Source organism: Anolis sagrei, chromosome 3 (assembly GCF_037176765.1).
Source record: "Anolis sagrei isolate rAnoSag1 chromosome 3, rAnoSag1.mat, whole genome shotgun sequence".
NCBI classification, from domain to species: domain Eukaryota; kingdom Metazoa; phylum Chordata; class Lepidosauria; order Squamata; family Dactyloidae; genus Anolis; species Anolis sagrei.
The window spans coordinates 26160341-26184951 of NC_090023.1; the positions used below are offsets into that span (position 1 = coordinate 26160341).

The 24611-nt window shown below is 42.7% G+C and overlaps 2 protein-coding genes across 2 annotated transcripts in view; both read left to right on the top strand.

Moving 5' to 3' along the window:
• Nucleotides 1–9281: 9281 nt before the first annotated feature.
• On the top strand, nt 9282–16511 carry RAB39A (RAB39A, member RAS oncogene family). Its single transcript, XM_060771003.2, has 2 exons — nt 9282–9902; nt 15397–16511. Exons 1-2 carry the CDS (start codon nt 9568–9570, stop codon nt 15821–15823), a joined length of 762 nt encoding a protein of 253 aa, XP_060626986.1. The 5' UTR covers nt 9282–9567; the 3' UTR covers nt 15824–16511.
• Nucleotides 16512–23515: 7004 nt separating this feature from the next.
• The window catches only part of CUL5 (cullin 5), a 36452-nt gene continuing 35356 nt past the window's right edge, over nt 23516–24611 (top strand). The window contains exon 1 of the mRNA XM_060771002.2: nt 23516–23855. Within this exon, the coding sequence (XP_060626985.1) occupies nt 23832–23855 (24 nt within the window). The 5' untranslated portion in view covers nt 23516–23831. The remainder of the gene's footprint in view (nt 23856–24611) is intronic.

A 24611-nucleotide genomic window follows, 5' to 3' on the forward strand; every position in this document is an offset into this window, starting at 1 on the left:
TTTATTTACAGTCAAGCAGGCAATAAGAACCATATAGAAGAGAGAAATTCTTGCCTCAAGTTGTCTTCAAAGAGTATTGAATTTTGCAAAAATGCTATGTTTACAAGAACCGGTTGTTAGGAATTATGGGAGTTGAAGTCCAAAACACCTGGAGGGCCAAAGTTTGCTCAAGCTTGATTTCAAGGATTTTTTTTAAAAAATCTTGTTTTAAAATATGAAGCTATTTTAATGTCCCTGAGATCAGAAATGAGAGCTGTCCATAGCAACTAACTGAGGAATCCAAGATTTGTGTGAAGCTGAGATGTTGCAGCAGTGAGTTTGATTCCACCCCACTCCAAAAATAAAACCCCTAAAAGATAGCACTAAAGAGGGCAGTTCCCACACTGCAACATTTTGTTGCCGATCTCACTTGGCATGCATTCATAGCAAGCAACTTCAGGTGTCAGAGTGTGTCTCTGATTTCAATTCAGTAATCGGAGAAACCATGCTGCTCTAAGGAAAGTGCTTTGTGTATTTCTTCGACAAAAGATCATGTTGCTTTCGTGTTCATCCATAATGAGATACAACTATGTGGAGCGAATACACGAAGGTCTCACCCTCCCCAACACTCTTTCTTCGAACATTAAAATGCAGTGCACGGCGTGTACTTTCTAACTTTGTTTTGTCTGGTTCCTGGAGATATGGCCATGAATTTTTATCCAACACAATGTTTTATTGATATAGAAATGTATCGAAGGGGTCATTTTAATTAGCGTTTGTCACTCTGTGTTAAATATCGCTTGAAGAAATAGCAGCTTAGAAGAAGTTGCATTTAGCCTGGGAACAAAGCCAAAACACATTTCTATTCCCTACCGCCGTACACCGTACTCTACCCAGCCAGCTATTACTGGAATGAGCAATAACCTTGAAATCTTTAATGTGCACAATGTATTTTCAGCAAACTCCCGTTTGAGTTGTACTGAGAAGTTTTGTCCATCATTCCAGCTGCCTTAGTGGAAGCAATTATATGATAGCCACCAGATGCTACAGCTCTTGGCTGGTTCGCATGTGAAAAAGGCAACCAGCTTTATTGGTTGGTCATTTTAGCATAAATCCAACTGGGAGACCAAATTGGAGTTAATCAATTAAATCACTAATACCTACTTAAGTACTGATCTGCCAGTCATCTGCTGGTTCAACAGGTCAACTGTGATGCTTGTCAGAAATTTGTTTAGTCTTTCTATACTGCATTTCAATTTTTTTTTATTTATCGTGTCAGTATCGACCAGACAATTGTATTACATTTTTAACAAAATTTTAACAAACAGACAAAACAGAGTTTGCAAGCTTGGTAGTTGATGTCCTTTGACCAGTAGCTAGCCACTTGGAGTGCCTCTGGTGTTGCCGCAAGGAGGTCCTCCATGGTGCATGTGGCGGGGCTCAAGTTACATTGCAGCAGGTGGTCTGTGGTTTGCTCTTCTCCATACTCGCATGTTGTGGATTCCACTTTCTAGCCCCATTTCTTGAGGTTGGCTCTGCATCTTGTGGTGCCAGAGTGCAGTCTGTTCTGCGCCTTCCAAGTCGCCCAGTTTTCTGTGTTCCCAGGGGGGAGTCTCTCATTTGGTAACAGCCATTATTATTTACAGTTTTTTATTATTTACAGTTTGATTGAGGTTCTGGGTTTGAGCCTGCCACTTTTGGACTCTCGCTTGCTGGGGTGTTCCTGCGAGTGTCTGTGTAGATCTTAGAAAACTATTTCTTGATTTAAGTCATTGACGTGCTGGCTGATACCCAAACAAGGGATGAGCTGGAGATGTCTCTGCCTTGGTCCTTTCACTATTGGCTACTACTTCTCAGCAGATGTCAGGTGGTGCAATACCAGCTAAACAGTGTAATTTCTCCAGTGGTGTAGGGCGCAGACACCCCGTGATAATGAGGCATGTCTCATTAAGAGCCACATCCACTGTTTTAGTGTGGTGAGATGTGTTCCACACTGGGCATTTCAATTAAAACAACATTAATATGAAAATACAACAGAAATGTAGCTAATTGATTAAAAGTTTATCTATCTATACTGTAGAATTTAACTGCTGTTGGTAAATGCTGTGGAATCATGGGAATGTATTTCTACAAGGTCTTTAACCTTCTCTGTCAAATAGTGTCAGTGGTCCACCAAACTACAACTCCCACAATTCCAGAACTGCCATGGCAGTTAAAGTAGCATCAAACTGCATTGATTAGTTCACTGTATAATTTGTCTTACCATAAATGTGAAGTATTCTAAGAAACTATTTAATTTATTTTTATTTGAATGTTATGAATTTTATAATTGCTAGCTGCTATAGTTCCTTTGGGCAGAGTGGCAAAAACAGAGCAATCGAGCTAATGTTAGTGGCATGTGAGCAATGAAGGAATACAATGAAATTGTTGCACTCTGGCCTGAATTCACTTTTGAACCACACAAGAGTCTAGTATTACTAACTAAAAAGTTTATTGAAGAAACAGCCAATACAAAAAGGCAAAAGGCAATACAGAAAGCAATGTCCCAAAAAACAATTGGAAAAAGGCTATTAAAAGGTAATAGTCCATACATCAGAGTTCTGTTCCCAAAGAGACAAGGTACATGGAAAAACAGGAGTCAATACATAAGCATAAAACCAAGAACTTCTTCCAAAACTTGAATCCATGAACATGAGCACAAAACTTTCCCAAAGTACTGAAACATAAACTTGAACATGAAACAAGACCAAGGTGTACCAGTAACACAGTGTTGCCTGCTCTGACCCATTTAGTAAACAATCCTTTAATTTAAGGATTACAAAGCCATGAAGTCATGCCTTTGACATCTGCTCTGTTGCTTCAATGATTTCTCACCCTGTTTAGATTTCTCACTCTGTTGTTTCTCCCGATGTCTCTGTGACCTCCATAATTTGCCTCCCTCCTCCCTGAGACTGACCCTCAAACTCTTACTAACTTCAGGTGTGTTCCCAGGGGAAAGATCTCTCCCTTCCAGCTCCTTATCTTCTGTTGCCAAGGAACGACTCAGGAAAAGGTTCTCCTTATCTTCTGAAACCACCGCATCTCCCTCTCCACTCTGCTCTGAAACTGTTTCTCTGTCACTGGACACAGACCCATTCTCCCAGGCAGAATCATGATCTAAAATCCCCTCATTTCCCACACTGGAAAGCCCACCAGTCCCCACAACCTCTGTTATAACAATCTCCTCATATTCAGCCTCTAGCTGAGCTACAACAGAAATACTGCCAAAAGTTGTAAAAAAAAAAACCACAAGGGTGAAAGGAAAAATAAACTGGTGATGTGTTTTTCTGTTACTGACAATCAATAAATAAATATTTATCTCTGAAAAGGCCCTCTCTGCCCCTGATTTCTTCACACCCGATCTCTCCTGGTATGAACCTTTAGGTACATATGGGGGAAAGGCACTCTGGCATCAAGATGTTATAATTTTAAAATTTCACTAAACACTTCTAAATCCTCACAGCCAGCATAGTCAGAATATTTGCAAAAAAATTTTTATGAAAAAAGTCTTTTTACGTATAAAACCACTGTCCCTCACATTCTATCAGAAATGCACTGGAAGTAAATGCAGTTCCTTAAAATATCTGTATAATAGAGTCCTGTACCTGTGAGGGATATGTTTTAGAACTTTGCAAGGATAGGCAAAACCACAAATAATACCAAACCCTGTGGAAATGAAGGACCTCTGGCCCAAAAATAACATAGTGTCACATTGGAGGACTGTTGTGGCTCAGTCTGAGTCTGAGTCTGCAACTGAACTGTTTGGACCTTTGGGGCCTGCTGCTGGGCCTTCTAAGCCTGACTTTCTGCAGGATGATGAGGAGGCTGATGGGTTACAGATCCCTGTACATGCTCCAGACGGGGCTGATAGTGCGCCTTCTGAAGAAGAAACAGCTAGCCTGTTCCCCGGGGAAAGAAATGTGCTTTTAGATAGAGACAGTGAAATCCTACAAGTGTAAGTGGAGACTCCTTTTGATTCCCAGAGTGATCTAGCCCAGCTGGGTCAAGATAAGGAGTTGCATAGCCTTGAAGATAATGGTGAATTAATGAGCAGACAGGACCGTTTGCAATTAAGGGTTCGCAGAAGCACACACCTTGCTAGCAAGAGGGAAGCCAAAGGTCAACACAATGTTTTCATGTCCGGAAAGCTTATTTAATGATGTAGCTGACAGGCATTTCTTGTCAGTCCAATGTTGCTTCTTACCCGTTAACTTCTGTGGATTTGCCTTGGCTTTTGTGGAACGCTTCTGGCTTCTTGGAGACTGAGATTCTGATCCTGATTTTACCTGTTTGCCATGGACTCTTGTTTGATTATTGCTAAGGGATTATGCTTAATGTTATTTACCTGTGGATCTTGGGATTTTTGCCTTTGTATTTAAGACTCTGTTTTGCCTATTGAACTTTTGCTTCTTTATTTCTCTGTTATGATTTTGCTTTTTCTCAATAAACTACAAAACTACATCCTTGGTGTGTGCTGGCGTCTTGAGCAAGGTGAAAACTATCCTGAGTTGCGACAAGGACAAAGAAAATGTCTAGGGAGGACAGATGTCATTGGATGTGAATAAATTAAACTATGGATACTGGTCCTACAGATATGGGGATCATGATATGTGTTATTTTAAAATACATTTTTTAAACCACATTATTTTTATTGATGATGATGATGATGATGATGCTAATGGTAATGATGAAACATGCCTTCCAGCAACTTTCAACTTATGGCAGCCCAATGATGAAATTATCACAGAGGTTTGTTTTTGTTTTTTGGAAGGTTTGCTTTTGCCTTCTTCTGAGGCCAAGATGGGCTTCTATGGCATTCAAACCACTACACCATACTTTACATTTATATTAATTTAAATATGCCTGTAAGTTTGAAAATTGAAGTACATTTAGCAAACTTTCCTATCAAGCACATAGACTTGCAACTCAGGGAAATCCAGGGAAAGTATGAATACATTTATTGAAGTCTTCTTTTACAAATCAGAACCAAAAATGGATTGCATCATTCAGAGCGATTATGTAGGGAAGTTGTGAAGGAAATTCACAGGAAATGGAAGGATTTCATGGGTATCTATTAAATAACAAGGTCAGTTCAGGTATCACTGCATTAGAGTGAGAAGCTAAGCCTGAGTTCTCTTGTTCCTGGTTCAAGTCAAGCTTTGATTTTGGATTCAATATATCCTGGAAGTTTTCTATGTTCCTATTCATATACTCCTGTTCAAGTTTTATTAGTTATGCCTTCTTGATTGTGGACTTATGCTGTATCTGTGATTTCTGGCTGTTCCTGGACTTTGTCAGCTCTGGAACTTTATGAGACATTTGATTATTGTTTGGTTATCACTTCTTGCTAAACCATTTCGGATTATATATCTTCCTTTCTTATTCCTGATTTTAGATCCTTTTTATATGTTTTTACAATAAACTGTTTGCTTATATTCCTGGACTCTTGTATGGTGCAGTGTTCGTAGTGTTTCCAGACCTGGAGTGCAACGTTCTACACCTCTTGTTGTGGGGCAGAAGCTCACACTGACTTGTGTGGGCAGATCTCTCTTTTTGTCTCTCTCTCTCCCTCCCTCCCTCTATGATTCCCAGTGGCTTTGGATTCATTCAAATTCAGGGGCACAATCTGTCCAATTGCAACAACCACTTGTCTGCTGGAAGGCAGCCTTAGACTAAAAAATAAACTAAAGATTATTCCTCCAGATCAGGAAAAGTCAAACACTTTCTCCAGTCTCAGATAAAGATGGAACTACTAACATTGCAAGATAAATGTTTAAGGAACATAGGTGAACAGGCAAATTATCTAACGACACAGAAAAATACTGTGCAACTGATGCAGATATTAAATGCGACCACTAGAGGACATTTGTTAACAATATCCAATTCAAATGCAACTATAAGATAATTTGTCCTGTATGCTTTAATTTTTGAAATCTATTTTGGTAAACAATTTAAAAACAGTGTTAGCAAAACAACATAGAACATTTCAATCATAAATTGTTGTTGATTATTGTTTGGTTATCACTTCTTGCTAAACCTTTTTGGATTATATATCTTCCTTTCTTATTCCTGATTTTAGATCCTTTTTGTATGTTTTTACAATAAACTGTTTGCTTATATTTCTGGATTCTTGTGTGGTGCTGTGGTTGTAAGTGTTGCATACATTATGAGGTATGTAAATCCACTGGGATTTAGTTCCAGGATCCCCATGGATACCAACATCTGTGGATATTCAAGTCCTATTGTATATTCATAAAAGGTAAAGGTTTTCCCCTGACATTAAGTCCAGTCATGTCCAACTCTGTGGGTTGGTGCACATATCCATTTCTAAGCCAAAGAACCAGCGTTGTCCATAGACACCTCCAAAGTCATGTGGCCAGCATGACTGCCTGGAGCGCCGTTACCTTTCTACCGGAGCGGTACCTATTGATCTATTCACATTTGCATGTTTTCAAACTGCTAGGTTTACAGAAGCCGGGGCAAACAACAGAAGCTCATTCTGCTCCCCGGTTTCAAACCTGCGACTTTTCGGTCAACAAGTTTAGCGGCACAGCAGTTTAACCCACTGCACCACTGGGACAATGAAAAAAATCAAGCTTTGCTTTTGGATTTGATGTTTTAAAAAAATTCAAACCATAGATGGTGAATCCATGGAGGCAGAATCCATGATATGGAGGACCAACTGTTTACTTTGTTCTTCATTCAGTCAGCCAGCTTCTATCATACCTTTTCCAGATATACAGTAGTATTAGCTAGACTACAGTCCTATCAATCCTGGTCATGATGGCCAGTAGAAGTGCCAGTTTGGGGCAGGTTTTCATAATTCAACAGGATATTGGGTCCTATTTTTAAAAAGAAATTAGCATCATGCTAATTGACCCTTTCAAATGGTTAAAGATCTTTCAGGCCAAGTGAGGTAAGTATTTATTAAAACAGGCATGAAAGAAGGAATCTAGCTTTAGGACAATAAAGCACAATACTATTGGGGGAGATGGAGCTCATTTCAGGAAAAATGCGGAGGAAATTTGTAAGATTAATTATTCTCAGAAAGCTAGGAAACGTTTACAACTCTATTATGCTTTTAAGTCTAGTCTGCTTGTTCATTTAGCTTGCTAGAAATGTCATGTGTCTGTGAGCATTGGTTTAAAATTGGAATTTTAGCACAGTGGTATACAATGGCCTATGAAAAGACTCCATACCAATTGTCAGAAAACCAGAAGTTGGAGAAGTTTCTTTTGGGTTGCATTTCACAGAATCAAGCCTGGCCCTGTGGAGAACCCACAAGCTTCCCACTGATCAGTCCCAGGGACATTATTTATATAGAAATTAAGAGCTTTCCTTCAGGAATAGGGAACCAACAACCTGGAGGCCAAATCTGCATCTCATCAGCCAGGATGGTCATTATTTAATCTTAGTGGCAAAAGGTGACTAAATCATAGCTTGTTTTCTTAACTTCCTGGCAGCTGTCATATTGGGTTGCTATCAGTTTTCCAGGTTGTATTGCCATGTCGCAGAAGCATTCTCTCCTAACATTTTGGCCATATCTATGGGAGGCATCCTCAGAGGTTGTGAGGTCTGTTGGAACCTAGGCAAGTGAGGTTTATATATCTGTGGAATATCCAGGATGGGAGAAAGAACTCTTGTCTGTTTGACACAAGTGTGAATGTTGCAATTGTCCAGCTTGATTAGCATTTAATGGCCTTGTAGCTTCAAAGCCTGGCTGGTTGCTGCCTGTGGGGATCCTTTGTTGGGAGGTGTTAGCTGACCCTGATTGATTCTTGTCAATGTGTTGTTGAATGCCTTCGACAACACGTTGAGCTGTCAGACTGTTTTGTTGCTTCTGCATTTAGGGCACCCTTCACTGTGTTTCTAGCCAGTGCTGAAATGGACAGCTCCACTACTTTCAACCTCCGTATTTATTACTGGTGGTCCAAAATGGGAGAAGCGAAATGAATCCTATCCTATTCCCAGATCTGAGGGCAGGAAAGATTGACAACTCTTCATTCATCCTATCTTTCCATGTTAGTTCAGTATTCTTCTATGAAGAAAATTCCAGTGTTAGGAATTGTGGGAGTTGAAGTCTAAAACACCTGGAGGGAGGACTGAAGTTGGCTCATTCTTGTGTAGCAAAGGTAAGAGACCTGGAATCATAAAATCATAGAGTTGGAAGAGACCTCCTGGGCCATCCAGTTCAACGCCCTGCCAAGAAGCAGAAAAATCGCATTCAAAGCACCCCTGACAGATGGCCATCCAGCCTCTGTGTAAAAGCCTCCAAGGAAGGAGCATCCACCACATTCCAGGGGCAGAGAGTTCCACTGCTGAACAGCTCTCAGAGTCAGGAAGTTCTTCCTAATGTTCAGATGGAATCTCCTTTCCTATAGTTCTGCATCCTAGTTTCCAGGGCAGCAGAAAACAAGCTTGCTGGAATGTGTCCAGAGGAGAACGACTAAAATGATAAAGGGTCTGGAGAACAAGCCCTATGAGGAGCGGCTTAAGGAGCTGGGCATGTTTAGCCTGAAGAAGAGAAGGCTGAGAGGGGATATAATAGCCATGTATAAATATGTGAGAGGAAGTCACAGGGAGGAGGGAGAAAGTTTGTTTTCTGCTTCCCTGGAGACTAGGACGCGGAACAATGGCTTCAAACTACAAGAGAGGAGATTCCATCTGAACATGAGGAAGAACTTCCTGACTGTGAGAGCCGTTCAGCAGCGGAACTCTCTGCCCCGGAGTGTGGTGGAGGCTCCTTCTTTGGAAGCTTTTAAACAGAGGTTGGATGGCCATCTGTCAGGGGTGATTTGAATGCAATATTCCTGCTTCTTGGCAGGGGGTTGGACTGGATGCCCATGAGGTCTCTTCCAACTCTTTGATTCTATGATTCTCCTCCCTATGACTTCCTCTCACATATTTATACATGGCTATCATGTCTCCACTCCACTACACAGGCTAAACATGCCCAGCTCCTCATAGGGCTTGTTCTCCAGACTCTTGATCATTTTAGTCACCCTCCTTTGGACACATTCCAGCTTGTTCAATATCTCTCTTCAGTAGTGGTGCCCAGAACTGGACACAGTATTCCAGGAGTGCTCTAACCTCTCATCTTCAGGATTTCCAAGGGATGCGACTTTTCCAAACCTAACCAGCGCCAGCCAAGAGGCAGGAAGATGGGACCCAGAACCTCAGGAAGGGACACCTTCCAACACCCTGGGCTGGGAATGCGAGGATTCTGGGAGTTGTGGTCCCAAATGGTGGGAGAGGGAAGGAAGGGAGGGAGGGAGATCCGTGGGCGGCTCTTCGGGTTGGTCCAAGAAGGAGCAGCAGATAGGCGAGGGAGAGAGCCCGCCTTCCTCCCATCATAATAATGTAAGGGGAGAGCGACCCACCCTTTCTATCCCTGGGCTCTCTCCAAGGGAACAAAGGGAGACGCCTGAAGCTTCCATTGGGGGGCTTCGTGGAGGAAAGGAGCTTTTCCTCTCTGCGCTGGGGACACCTCGCCTTGGGGCTCCCCCGCCCTGACCATCCTCCCTTTTTTCCTTCCTTCCTTCCTCTGCGATGCCCGGGATCGGAGCCATCGGGGCCCGCTGCCGCCACCGCCCCCGGAGGCGCGCCCCACACGAGTCGGAGGCCAGCGGGGAGGCCTCCCGGGTCTCGGGCGAAGGGGCGCTGGAGACGGCCATCTGGAGCTTCCAGTTCCGCCTGATCGTGCTGGGAGACTCCACGGTGGGCAAGTCCTGCCTCCTGCACCGCTTCACCGAGGGACGCTTCCCGGGCCCCCGCCACGCCGAGCCCACCGTCGGGGTGGACTTCTTCTCCCGCCTCCTGGAGATCGAGCCCGGCAAGAGGATCAAGCTCCAGCTCTGGGACACCGCCGGGCAGGAGAGGTTCAGGTAGGCACCCAACTGGAGTATTGGGTGAACCATCTTTCCCTCAGCCCCCTTTTCCCAAAACCTGGGTGGAGTAGAGTCGAAGCAATCCTGCTAGGGCGCTCCTGAGCATGTGCAGAGTGCACCTGCCCCGCTCTTCCAGGGCCTTGGCGTGAATGGCCCTTGTGGACTCTTCCAGCTGACTATGATTCTCACCCAGGCATGGGCAAAGGTGTTTTGGACTTCAACTCCCACCATTCCTAACAGTCTACAGTCCAAAAACACCTGGAGGGACCAAGTTTGCCACAGTTCTGGAATCCTGAGAGCTGCAGTTTACTGAAGAACCAGCAAAGAAGGTTTCCAGAGGAAGAAGGCTTCCAGAGGAATGGTGGGAGTCGAAGTCCAAAACACCTGGAGGGCCCAAGTTTGCCACAGTTCTGGAATCCTGAGAGCTGCAGTTTACTGAAGGACCAGCACTCTTTGGGAAAGAAGGTTTCCAGAGGAAGTAAGGCATTAGGGTGTGTCTACACCAGGCCTGGACAAACTTGGGCCCTCCAGGTGTTTTGGACTTCAACTCCCACCATTCCTAACAGTCTACAGTCCAAAAACACCTGGAGGGCCCAAGTTTGCCACAGTTCTGGAATCCTGAGAGCTGCAGTTTACTGAAGCTCCAGCACTCTTTGGGAAAGAAGGTTTCCAGAGGAAGTAAGGCATTAGGGTGTGTCTACACCAGGCCTGGACAAACTTGGGCCCTCCAGGTGTTTTGGACTTCAACTCCCACCATTCCTAACAGTCTACAGTCCAAAACACCCGGAGGGCCCAAGTTTGCCACAGTTCTGGAATCCTGAGAGCTGCAGTTTACTGAAGCTCCAGCACTCTTTGGCAAAGAAGGTTTCCCGAGGAAGTAAGGCATTAGGGTGCGTCTACACCAGGCCTGGGCAAACTTGGGCCCTCCGGGTGTTTTGGACTTCAACTCCCACCATTCCTAACAGTCTACAGTTCAAAAACATCTGGAGGGCCCAAGTTTGCCACAGTTCTGGAATCCTGAGAGCTGTAGTTTACTGAAGAACCAGCAAAGAAAAGTTTCCAGAGGAAGTCAGGCGTTGGGGTGCATCTGCACCAGGCCTGGGCAAACTTGGGCCCTCCAGGTGTTTTGGACTTGAACTCCCATCATTCCTAACAGCCTACCGGCCAGTATTCAAAACTGGCCATATAGGTATTTGGTGCAGATCCATTGTGTTTGGTGCAGATCCATTGTGGGCTGGGTTGAGATTGTAATTGAACTCTAAATCTCAACAACTACAACTCCCAAATGTCAAGGTCTATTTACCCCAAACTCCACCGGTGTTCACATTTGGGCAGATTGAGTATTCGTGCCAAGTTTGGTCCAGATCTATCATTGTTTGAGTCCACAGTGCTCTCTGGATGTAGGTGAACTACAACTCCAAAACTCGAGGTCAAAACTCTGGGACATCACCAGGCAGGAGAGGTTCAGGTAGCCATGGAACTGAATTGAATATTAGGAGAACTATGTTTCCATTGGCCCTCTTTTCCCAAGACCTGGGGAGGGGGGAGGTGAAGCAGTCCTACCAAGGCACTCCTGAGCATGTGCAGAATGCACCTGTCCCACTTTCCCAGGACATTGGCGTGAATGGCAGTTGTGGGTTCCTCCAGCTCTGTGTTTCTATGACTCTAACCCAGGCATGGGCTAACTTCGGTCCTCAAGGTGTTTTGGACTTCAACTCATAGAATCATAGTATCCTGGAGTTGGAAAAGACCTTGTGGGCCATCCAATCCAATCCCCTGCCAATAAGCAGGAAAATCACATTCAAAGCACCCCTGACAGATGGCCATCCAGCCTCTGCTTAAAAGCCTCCAAAGAAGGAGCCCCCACCATACTCTGGGGCAGAGAGTTCCACTGCTGAACAGTTTCCACAGCCAGGAAGTTCTTCCTCATGTTCAGGTGGAATCTTCTTTCCTGTAGTTTGAAGTCAGTGCTCCACATCGTAGTCTTCAGGACAGCAGAAAACAAGCCTGCTTCCTCCTCCCTATAACATTCCCTCACATATTTATACTTGGTCATCATGTCTCATCTCAGCCTTCTCTTCTGATGGATAAACATGCCCAGCTCTTTAAGCCACTCCTCATAGGGCTTGTTAGGCTGTTAGGAATCGTGGGAGTTGAGTCCAGACTACCTGGAGGGCCAAAGTTTGCCCAGGCCTGTTCTAATCCTTTGAAGCTGTAGCTGTAGCTAGTTATCCTGCAAACTCTTTGAAACAAAGCTTCCTTCATCTCTGATGAAAAGCTTTAAAGGCTGAGAAGAAAGGTCTAGTATCAGTGGTGTCCAACCTGTGGTCCACAATAACTAAAATATGGTCCATGGCCTCATTGTTTCTGCATCATTACAAAGAGAGCGAATGATCTCACAAACTCCTTTTATAGTGCCGAGGCTTAATAAATATGGTTTTGGCAAGCAGATAAATATGACAAGCAGATAAAACAAGGAGATCTCTTGTTGACAGGTCTAGTTTGGCATTCTGCTCCTTGAGCCAAAGCAGGAGATGGTGCTTCTCCATTGCTAAAGCCAAGGGACACAGTATATGAAGCCAACCAAATTATTTTGGCATCTGAAACAGATAATCAGAGAGGAGGAGAAGGAGGCAGCAAAAGGAACAATCTGCATACATTAAGTAATAATGTCCTGCCATTTCTTCCATGACACCCAAAAGCTGCTGCCCAAGGCAGTTGACTCATTTTGCCTAACGTTAGGGCTGTGCTTGATTGAATGTCCTGTTTCCTAATGGTGGGTCTGAGCCTGAATGTGTTTTGTGGTTTAGAACGCATTTTATCAAATGCAGATAAATGTACAGCATTATGAACAGTGCGATCAAACAATCACGCAGTGCAAGAAGCTGTACTGTGTTTACCTTCCTGCACAAGGTACTCCCAATGAGTACCGGGCAGTGGTTCTCATATTGAGGCAATGAATCAATTCTGGATTTTCATCTGGACTTAATCCTTTTTTTGATTTATATGTGTATACATATCCCTTCAAGCCAACTGTTGCCTTATGGCAGTGGTTCTCAAGCTGTGGTTCCCCAGGTGTTTTGGCTGCAACTCACAGAAATCCCAGCCAATTTACCAGCTGTTAGGATTTCTGGGAGATGAAAGCGAAAACATCTGGGGACCCACAAGTTGAGAACCAATGCCTTATGGTTTGATAGTAGTTTCTTAGGCAGGGAATACAGTTGAGTTTTGCCAGTTTCCTCCTTTGAAATATAGCCTACAACACCTGGAATGTGTTGGTGATCACTCATATTTCAGAGGAAGGAAGTGGCAAAACCATGTGTTGTCGAAGGCTTTCATGGCTGGAATCACTAGGTTGCTGTGAGTTTTTCAGACTGTATGGCCATGTTCCAGAAGCACATCTGTGGCAGGCATCCTCAGAGGTTTTGAGGTCTGTTGGAAACTAGGCAAGTTTATAATAATATAATATATTGTATATACATATAATATTTATAATATTATAATGTAATACAATATAATACTAATAATAATACAATATTGTAATTATATATTTTGTATTACATGTAATATTACTAATAATATTACAATATAATGGTATAGTACAATATAGTAATATATAATACTGATATGGTACTATGCTAATTATATAATATATTGTATATATATGTATCTTGTAAGCTGCTCTGAGTCCCCTTCGGGGTGAGAAGGGTGGCATATAAATGTCACAAATAAATAAATAAATAATAGGAAAGTGGGATTTATATATCTTTGAAATGTCCAGGGTGGGGGAAAGAACTCTTGTCTGTTTGAGAATGTTGCAATTGAGAATGTTGCAATTGGCCACCTTGATAGGCATTTAATGGCCTTGCAGCTTCAAAGCCTGGCTGGGAGTTCTTTCACCCACCCTGGACATTCCACAGATCTATAAACCTCACTTGCCTAGTTTCCAACAGACCCCTCAACATCTGAGGATGCTTGCCATAGATGTGGGCAAAACAAAAGGAGAAAATGCTTTTGGAACATGGCTGTACAGCCCGGAAAGCTCCGAGCAACCTGGCAAAACCATATTTGAGCATTCCTTGCCTTTAAAAACCCCTACAAAATCCATGGGGTGCCATAAGCCCACAAGTGACTTGAAGGCACATCCACAGCCCAACAAAAGTGATGCCACAATCTGCCTGTGGTGAGGCACCAGCACTCTTGGCAGAGAAGGCCAAAGACATTGGGAAACTATAGTTCACTCTCATGATTCCATAGCATTGAGCCATGGTGGTGAAAATGATGTCAAAGTATATTCATTCTTCGATGTAGATACACCCAGAATTCTCCCAACCAGGACTGGTACTAGTAGGAACTTTCTGAAACATGTTTTTGTATTCCTGCATAGGAACCAGAGTTGATAGCCTTTGAGGAGCCATACAGTTGTATTCTATTCTATATTTGGCCTGGTGTGGTCTACAATCAGTTTGTTTGCCTTTTGTTGTCTTGTGGAAAATCAATGTACACTTTTATGGCTATGTTCTAAAACATTGCAGTGGCCAGGGGAGCTTTCACACAATTAAAACACCCATACCTTGAGACGTCTGACTTGGCCACGGTGATCCATGCTCTGGTTACATCCCAAATAGATTACTGGGGCTGCCTTTGAAAACTGTTTGGAAGCTCCAATTGGTCCAACAGGCAGCCAGATTGCTTACCAGAGCTGTGAACAGGGAGCATACCACCCCCGTTACTGAGCACAATTCAAAGTGCTGGCTTTAGCCTATAAAGCTCTAAATGGTTTGCCTAGCATACTTGTCTGAACATATCTCCCTCTATGAACCATCTCAGAGTTTAAGATCGTCTGGGGAAGCCCTGCTCTCATTCCCGCCTGCTTTGCAGGCGCGAATGGTGGGAACGAGACAGGGCCTTCTCAGTGGTGGCCCCTTGGTTGTGGAACTCCCTCCCCAGCTATGTTAGATCAGCCCCCTACCTTCTGACCTTCAGGAAGAGAGTAAAGAGATGGCTGTGGGATCAGGCCTTCAGAGAAGAACTATAGTGCAATAAATTAACCTGAATTATGTGCATTGACTACTGGAATGACCTGGATTATGATTGTGGATAGCATGGTTTTATAGCGATTGTAATGTTTTTAAATGTTTTAATGCAATTTAACTTTTTTAAAAAAATCATTTAAATGTTTTTAATCATGTTTTGTTATTAAGGCATTGAATTATTGCCATCTTGATTCCCCTTTGGTGAGAAAGTTGGGATATAAATATAGTAAGTAAACAAACAAATAAATAATAAAATAAACTATTTCAAAAAAAAAACCCTTTACAACATCTTTCTTTACTATAGTGCAGGTACAAAGATTTGTAGGTACAAATATAGATATATAAAGTAATGCCAATTTGTCACCGCATCTTTCTGATTCTGTTATGGAGTTGTTCTATTTTAATGAAATATACCCCATTTGAATTTCTCTTGTCTCTCTCATTTGCTGTGGCAGATCGATCACACGCTCCTATTACCGCAATTCGGTGGGAGGCTTGCTGGTGTTTGACATCACAAATCGGTCTTCATTTGAACATGTGTACGACTGGCTGGATGAAGGTAAAATGCACGCAGAGCCCTTCCAGATTGTGTTCATCTTGGTGGGACACAAATGCGACCTGGAGACAGAACGTCAAGTGACGAGAGAGGAAGCAGAAGAGCTGGCGTCCGACTGCGGCATGAGATACATCGAAACATCTGCCAAAGATGCCATCAACGTCGAAGAGTCTTTTATGATCCTCACAAGAGATATCTACGAACTCGTGAAGAAAGGAGAGATTTCAGTGCGGGATGGATGGGAAGGGGTGAAAAGTGGCTTTGTTCCCAACATTGTGCATTCCTCGGAGGAAGCTGACTTGCTTGGAGACCAATGTACCTGCTAAACTGCGTGCATGCCAAAGTACCATATAGTATGTATCAAGTGTTTGGGGTATGTGGTCTGTGCATCTGAAAGATTACGTGTGAAGGTGCATTAGATCATGGATCAAGAATGTATGGCTCCTGAGCTTGCCATAGCTCCTGAGATACTTAAGTGTGGTTCATATAAGGATTTTGAGATTCTCAGTCCTTGCTTAAAAAGCAAAACAAGCTTTCAGTACAAAACATGGATTGGGTTGAGGGCAGATAAAGACAAGAGAGGTGCAGGTTCAAAAAAAAAGTCTGCATTCTTTGTTTCTAATGTTTTGTGAAGTTTTTTCCAAGGTTTTGTAAAGGCTGATTCAGGTTTATTCAGTCTTCTTTGCTGATAACTTTTTGGAATGCTTAAATTGTGAATGTTGTGCATAATGTGGCATGCTCACCACCCGTGTGCATGAAAATGATGTGCAAATTATAAAAAATTGCATGCAGCAAAGAACATGCAGTTCTGCAAAGGTTGTTTGTTCTGAAAATTTCATAAAATTCTCACTTCTCCCATCTTACATATCGAAAGATGGGACCATCGACTCTGCTTGAGATCATAGTGGTCCACACAACCACACAAAAATGTTAAATGTTATGTTGCATTTCATAATACAGTAGATTCTCAAGTAATTGGAACTCAAGTATCTGGAATTCTCAAGCAACCAGCAACCCCCCCCCCCCCACCCAAAACAGCAAACTGCAAAGCTGTTTTCATAACATATACACTTTATATATGCCCTTTATTTATTTTCCGCCCTTCTCCCCTAGGGAACTCAGGCGAATTACGGTATTACATATATAGGCGGCAACCATTCAATGCCTTTACAATTGTATACAATGAGACACACAAACACAAAAAAAGGCAGAGACTTCTCCTTTCATTCCCGGCTTCTGGAGGCAGTGCTCATTTCTGGCTCTGAGGAGGTGCTTTCTCAATTTTCATGTGTTGTCACTTCCTGGGTATGTGGCCAGCAAGATTGCTTAGAGCATCTCTTTGCTTTTCCCCACTGAAGCAGTACCTACTCACATTTGCATGTTTTTGAACTGCTAGGTTGGCAAGAACTGGAGCTGACAGACAGGGGCTCATCCCGTCTCGCGGATTTGAACAGCCAACCTTCAGGTCAGCAGTTCAGCAGCACAAAGGTTTAACCCATTGTGCCACTGCAGCTCCATAATACATTAAAACTGTATGCTATTCATTTAAATGTTGTCTTCATCTGCTTTTAATTACTGTAGTTCAATATTAATATCAAGTCAATACAGACTGTATGATACATTGTGAGGTATAGTATTAGTTATGGCTATTTTTAATAGTCACTCTTCAAGTTGCCATATACTACATGTATCCGGTAGGGTGCTGGTTAACAGAGAGTCTACTGTATTAGTATTACATTGTGCTGTATTTGTATTCCATTGAATTGAGAACGTAGTTTTTCGCAGCAACTAGAACTGATTTCTCCACAGCAGAACTTTTTCCACTCATGACCTTTTGCTGCCTGAGAAATGTTTATTTGACCCACGATATGTAGGTAAATAAAATTGGTATATAATTAAATATTTACTGATAATCAATCAGCATTTGCAAGGCTTGCTAAGCAGGATGATTTTCCTTTTTGTGGAGTACGGCTGAAGCATTTTTTTTTGCAGAGTTCACTGTAAATACTGCACGTTGTAGCAAACAGATATGTGTAAATGGGTGGCATTCAGAAACCCTTTAGTGTTGCCACATTTTTCATTACCCCAACATTGAGTTGAGGGAGACCCCATGTGTTTTAAGAAGTAGTGGTCCACAACATATATCTGCAAATTGTTGCCTTCAAGATAATTTGGACTATACTCCCATCAAATCGAGGAAGGTTGAGACATTGTATGAGTGTTATTTGAAAGTTTAAAAACTGTGATGAAAGGTAGTATGAAAATAAGACTTTTCCCCACTTCCTCAGTAAAATAGGCTTCTTATTTTCCAATTTAAGGTAGAAACTTGTCCTCTGGACTACCTCATACAATGAAATAAGTGCTAACAAGTTATACTGAGCAGTTTTGGTATCTAGGGCTACAATAATAACTATGATTTATGCTATCAAGCCTACAAATGAGTGAGGTGTTCCTTTAGAAAAATAACTTTTCAAGCTCTGCCAACAACCCATTGCTATGTATCACATCATGGTCTATGGATGTGAATGACAGACTTCCAGAGTGTCTAAGTTCTGGTTTCTTTAAGTGTACATCTACACTGTAGAATTATTATTATTATTAATAATAATAGTAATAATAATAACAACAACACACTTTATTTATTTATATTCTGCCATCCTACCCTAGGGGACTCAGAGCAGATTACAAAATTTACATACATAGGCAAGCATTGAGTGGCTTTACAATCATATACAATGGGGTGGACAAGCACAAACAAAGGCAGAGGCTTCTCCTTTCATTTCCGGCTTCTGGAGGCAGTGCTCATCTCTGGCTCTGGGATGATGCTTTCTCCATTTTCAAGCCGAGAAGCCTATATTGTTACCTCCTGGTCATGTGGCCGGCAAGAGTGTCTCTGCCTTTTCCCACCAAAGCAGTCCCTATGTATCTACTCACATTTGTATGTTTTCGAACTGCTAGGTTGCAGAAGCTGGAGTTACAAATGGGAACTCACCCCATCTCGCGGATTTGAACTGCCAACCTTCAGATCAGCAATTCAGCCAACCTTCGGGTCAGCAGTTTGGCAGCACATGGGTTTAACCCATTGTGCTACCACGGCTCCTGGAATTAATGCCGTTTGACACAGCTTTAACTACCATGGCTTAGTGCTATGAATTCATGGGAGCTGTAGTTTTACACAAAGTCTTTAGCCTTCTGTGCCCAAGAGGGCTGGTGCCTCACCAAATCCCAAATCCCATTAGTATTGAGCCATGGGGGTTAAAGTGATGTTTAACTGCATTAATTCTACAGTGTAGATGCACCCTGTGTCAGTCTTCTTTGGCAAGATTAACTGAGAATGACTACATCTGTAGCTCAGAATATCTGGAGAAAACGAGACTGGAGAACCTTGCTTCAGACACCACCCCAAACTCAAATGCTACTTACTGGTACGTCCTGTAAACTCACCATCTCCTATCTGGCACTTTGTTGTGTGTGTGTTTAATCTGCCACTTTGCTTTGCAAACTTGTATACTATTTTCACATAGCTAGGGCATCTCTCCAGTATGTAGACACTGCATCCATACTTTTGGTGAGTGCCTTTCACTTCCAACACAATCCATTCTTGATTACAGGAAGTTGCATATATTGATATCAGCAACAAAGGTGCTATTAAGTAGCAAGATATTTTCTATCATACTCTTATTACCATTTTATTATCTACATGCTTTCTGGTCTTTACATTTTCAAAAAAAATTTAAATAAAGCTATGTAATGTGTACTCTATTCTGATGAGTCCTTGGTCTGATTTATGTAGCCCAAGAAGTGAATATTTCTTGAACTGGATTGAGAAAAACAATACATCTACACTCCGTTTTAGCTGCCATGGCTCAATGCTATGAAACACAAGCAGAAAGAGTGCTCATAATCAGACTTCTAGACCTAGATCACTTAGGCCCCGTCTCCATGTCACCTTTTGACATATGGAGACCTCGTGAATTTCATAGAGTTATCTTAGGCACAAAATATATAAGGTGCACCTACACCGTAAAATTAATATAGACAAACTGTAATGGTTTAATGCTATGGAACCATGGGAGTTGCAGTTCTACAAGGACTCTAGCCCACTTTGCCAATAGTGCTGGTACGTACAACTCCCATGACTCCACAGCATTGAGTCATGGCAGTTAAAATGGTAGCAAACTGCAATAATTCTACAGCGTAGGTACATTCACAGAGGTGATTTTTGCCAGTTCCTTCCTTGGAAATCGATAAGGTGGGCAAAAGTCACAAATAGTTTTCAATATTTCATAACTCCTTAATTTTTTTGTTTTGTAGGTTACAATATCATAGCATCACATGGAGTACATTACATGTAAAAAAATCTAATTGGGTAAATTATATCCAATACCATGGCATCATAATAGATAGAGTAGGCCAAAAGACACAAAGGAATTTCAATATTTAATAACATACATATGATACATCTGTATTATTGAAGGCTTTCACAGCTCGAATCACAGGGGTGTTGTGTGGTTTCCAGGCATTTTCTCCTGACTTTTCATCTGAATCTGTGGCTGGCATCTTCAGAGGATATGTTTATTTATTTATTATTTATTTACAACATTTGTATACCGTTTTTCTCACCCCGAAGGGGACTCAAAGCGGTTTCCACATAGGTAATGGCAAAATTCAATGCCAGCACAAACAATTACAATTGTACAATTACAGTTAGACATAAATCAAATTAAAATACATCCATAAACAGTAAAATTCTACAGTGTAGATGCACCCTGTGTGTGTATATGTGTGTACATGTATATACATCTAAACATACATAAATATATGTGTATATATGTATATGTATGTACTTGTATACACATATACACATTATACATATGTTTGTATACATGTGTGTACGTGTATATACATATACATATTATATATGTGTGTATATGTGTTTACATGTATATATTAACATTATACATATGTGTGCACATATGTGTGTACATGCATATACACATACACATTATACATGTTATGTGTGTCCATGTACACAGATATATATATATATATACATTATACACATACATGTATATGTGTATATATGTATACATGTGTGTATATTTGTGTTTATGTGTATATACATATAAGCATACATAAATATCTACATGTGAAACATTTACACACATACATACATATACACATACATAAATGTATATATGTGTGTACATGTATATACATATACACATACATAAATACATGTGTGCATGTATATACATACACACATTATACATATATGTGTATACATGTGTATAATGTACATATACACATTATACATAAATGTGTGTATATGTGTAGATGTATATACATACACTTTATACACATGTGTGTATACAAATATATGTGTGTACATGTATATACATATACACATTATATGCTTACTTACTTACTTACTTACTTACATACATAGGCGATCCCTCGTTGTCCGAGTAGGATTGTCTTCCAAGATCGGTGTATAAGCGGTGACTGTGGAGCCCTATTCTTGATCTGAATCTTCTCCCGCAGTGAGGGCATTGGTTTCCAAGTGGAAAGTGGTCCCAGTCAGGGTTGGCTTGGCAGGCCTTCCTTTTCACATGTTTCTCTCTTTTGCCCCTTCAGATTCTACAGCACTTCTGGTCACAGCTGACCTCCAGCCAGGGCTTCCCAGTTCTCAGTGTCTATGCCAGAGACATTATATGCATACAGATGTTGTTGTTCATTCGTTCAGTCGTCTCCGACTCTTCGTGACCTCATGGACCAGCCCACGCCAGAGCTCCCTGTTGGCCGTCACCACCCCCAGCTCCCTCAAGGTCAGTCCAGTCACTTCAAGGATGCCATCCATCCATCTTGCCCTTGGTTGGCCCCTCTTCCTTTTGCCTTCCACCTTCCCCAGCATAATTGTCTTCTCTAGGCTTTCCTGTCTCCTCATGATGTGGCCAAAGTACTTCAACTTTGTCTCTACTATCCTTCCCTCCAATGAGCAGCCGGGCTTTATTTCCTGAAATATGGACTGGTTGGATCTTCTCGCAGTCCAAGGCACTCTCAGCACTTTCCTCCAACACCACAGCTCAAAAGCATCGATCTTCCTTCGCTCAGCCTTCCCTAAGGTCCAGCTCTCACATCCGTAGGTGACTACAGGGAATACCATGGCTTTGACTAGGCGGATCTTTGTTGCCAGTCTGATGTCTCTACTCTTTACTATTTTATCGAGACTGGACATTGCTCTCCTCCCAAGAAGTAAGCGTCTTCTGATTTCCTGGCCACAATCTGCATCTGAAGTAATCTTTGCACCTAGAAATACAAAGTCTGTCACGGCCTCCACATTTTCTCCCTCTATTTTCCAGTTGTCAATCATTCTTGTTGCCATAATCTTGGTTTTTTTGATGTTTAGCTGCAACCCGCTTTTGCGCTTTCTTCTTTCACCGTGATTAGAAGGCTCCTCAGCTCCTCCTCGCTTTCGGCCATCAGAGTGGTGTCATCTGCATATCTGAGGTTGTTAATGTTTCTTCCAGCAATTTTCACCCCAGCTTTGCATTCATCCAGCCCCGCACATCGCATGATGTGTTCTGCATACAAGTTAAAAAGGTTGGATGAGAGTATGGACCAGTACAACCAGAGATATACATGTATACACATGTACATATACACTTCATACATAAATGTGTGTATATGTATGTACATGTATATACATACACACTTTATACACATATGTGTGTTTATACAAATATATGTGTGTACATGTATACACATATACACATTATATATGTTGTGTATATGTATGTACATGTATATACATACACACTTTATACACATATGTGTGTTTATACAAATATATGTGTGTACATGTATACACATATACACATTATATATGTTGCCAGTTGCGCCCGTACCTTGGGAAGTCTGACTTGGCCACGGTAGTCCACGCTCTGGTTACATCCCGGATTGATTACTGCAATGCGCTCTACGTGGGGTTGCCCTTGAAGACTGCCCGGAAGCTTCAGATGGTCCAGCGCTCGGCGGCCAGGTTGCTAACGGGAGCGGCACTCAGGGAGCATACCACTCCTCTGCTGAGCCAGCTCCACTGGCTGCCAATCCGCTACCGGGCACAATTCAAGGTGCTGGCTTTAGCCTATAAAGCCATAAACGGTTCTGGCCCTGCTTACCTCTCCGAACGCATCTCTACCTATGAACCGACCAGAACATTAAGATCGTCTGGGGAGGCCCTGCTCTCGATCCCGTCTGCGTCACAGGCGCGCTTGGCGGGGACGAGAGACAGGGCCTTCTCAGTGGTGGCCCCTCGGCTATGGAATGCCCTACTGGCAGACATCAGGCAGGCACCTTCGCTGCTGACGTTTCGGAGAATGGTTAAGACCTGGCTTTATGAACAAGCGTTTGGTTAAGCAGTGCAACCAATCATAGGAAGACGGTAAATGGAACATAGGAATGGCACAAGGATTATGAAAACGGATCTGATTTCAACTGAGGCGTTATGTTATGTTTGTCTTGTTGATCTGTCTTGTTGATTGTTAATTGTTGTGGATTGATGCTGTTGATCCTGTTTGTTGCATTGTTATGTTTTAATTGCACTGACACTGTTTGATACTTGTACCATGTAAACCGCATTGAGTCGCCTGTCAAGGGCTGAAAAAATGCGGTATAGAAAAAAAGCAAATAAAATAAATAAATAAATAAATAAATATGCATATAAATATAAATGTGTGTTATTATGTTTAAATACTGAAACCCCGTTGTGACTTTTGGCCCACCTTGTGAAACATCACCTGGTCCTTCTTGGCGGCCTCCCACCCAAGTACTGACCAAGGCTGACCCTGCTTAGCTTCCAAGAGCTTAGCGATGACGTCATCAGCGGGGAGGGAGGTTAAGGCAGAATTCTGCGAGGAAGAAGAAAAAAAGAGTGTCAGGATGACCTCCGGCCGGCAGGGGTCGCTGTGGTGGGAAGCCTCAGCGGCGCACACTCTCCCTCCCTCCCTCCCCTTCCCTCGGTGCGGCGGGGGCTTCCGGCTCTGGGGCGCCGCATCATGTGGGCTCTCGCGGAGCCGGGCCGCTGCGAGACGACGGCTCTCCTGCGAAGCCTCCTCCGTGAAAGAGGCCATGAGGCGCTGAGGGGGAAAGAGGAGGCGGAAGCTAGTGCCAGCCCCTGACCGAGCGGCGAAGCATGTAAAGGCAAAGGAAGAGAGGAAGCCGCCACCGCCGCCGCCGAAATCTCATCCGCCGCCGCCGCCGCCGGCCTGGTCAGGCCTCTCTTGTGCGCCTGCGCGGGCCCCCCTCCCCTTGCGTGCTGTGGAGGGGGGCAACATGGCGACGTCTAATCTCTTAAAGGTGAGAGGAGGAGGCGGCTGGGCCTGGAGGAGGGTTGAGAGGTTATTATGTGGAGAGGAGGAGGAAGAGAAGAGGGAAAGCCAAGAAGGGGAAGTGAGGAGGGAAGAAGAGAGGCTGTGTGTCTGTATGTAGATTATATCTATCTATATTTAAGTGCTGTGTTCGTTTTGGGTGACATCATAACTCAAAAACCGCTGGACTCATTGCCACCAAATTTGGCCACAAGGCACCTACTAACCCAAGGAGTGATCATCAGAATTGATTTTGTCACTTGGGAGTTGTAGTTGCTGCGATTTATAGTTCACCTACAATCAAAGAGCATTCTGAACCCCACCAACTATAGAACTGAGTCAAACTTATCACACAGGACTCTCCTGACCAACAGAAAACACTAGAAGGGTTTGGTGGGCATGGGCCTTGTATTTAGGATTTGTAGTTCACCTACATCCAGGGAACACTGTGGACTCAAACAATTAAGGATCTAGACCAAACTCCATATGCCAAATATGAACACAGATGGGGTTTGGGGAAAATAGACCTTGACATTTGGGAGTTGTAGTTACTGAGATTTAAAACACTAGAAGGGTTTGGTGGGCACTGGCCTTGAGTTTAGGAGTTGTGGTTCACCTACATCCAGGGAACACTGTGGACTCAAACAATTAAGGATCTAGACCAAACTCCATATGCCAAATATGAACACAGATGGGGTTTGGGGAAAATAGACCTTGACATTTGGGAGTTGTAGTTACTGAGATT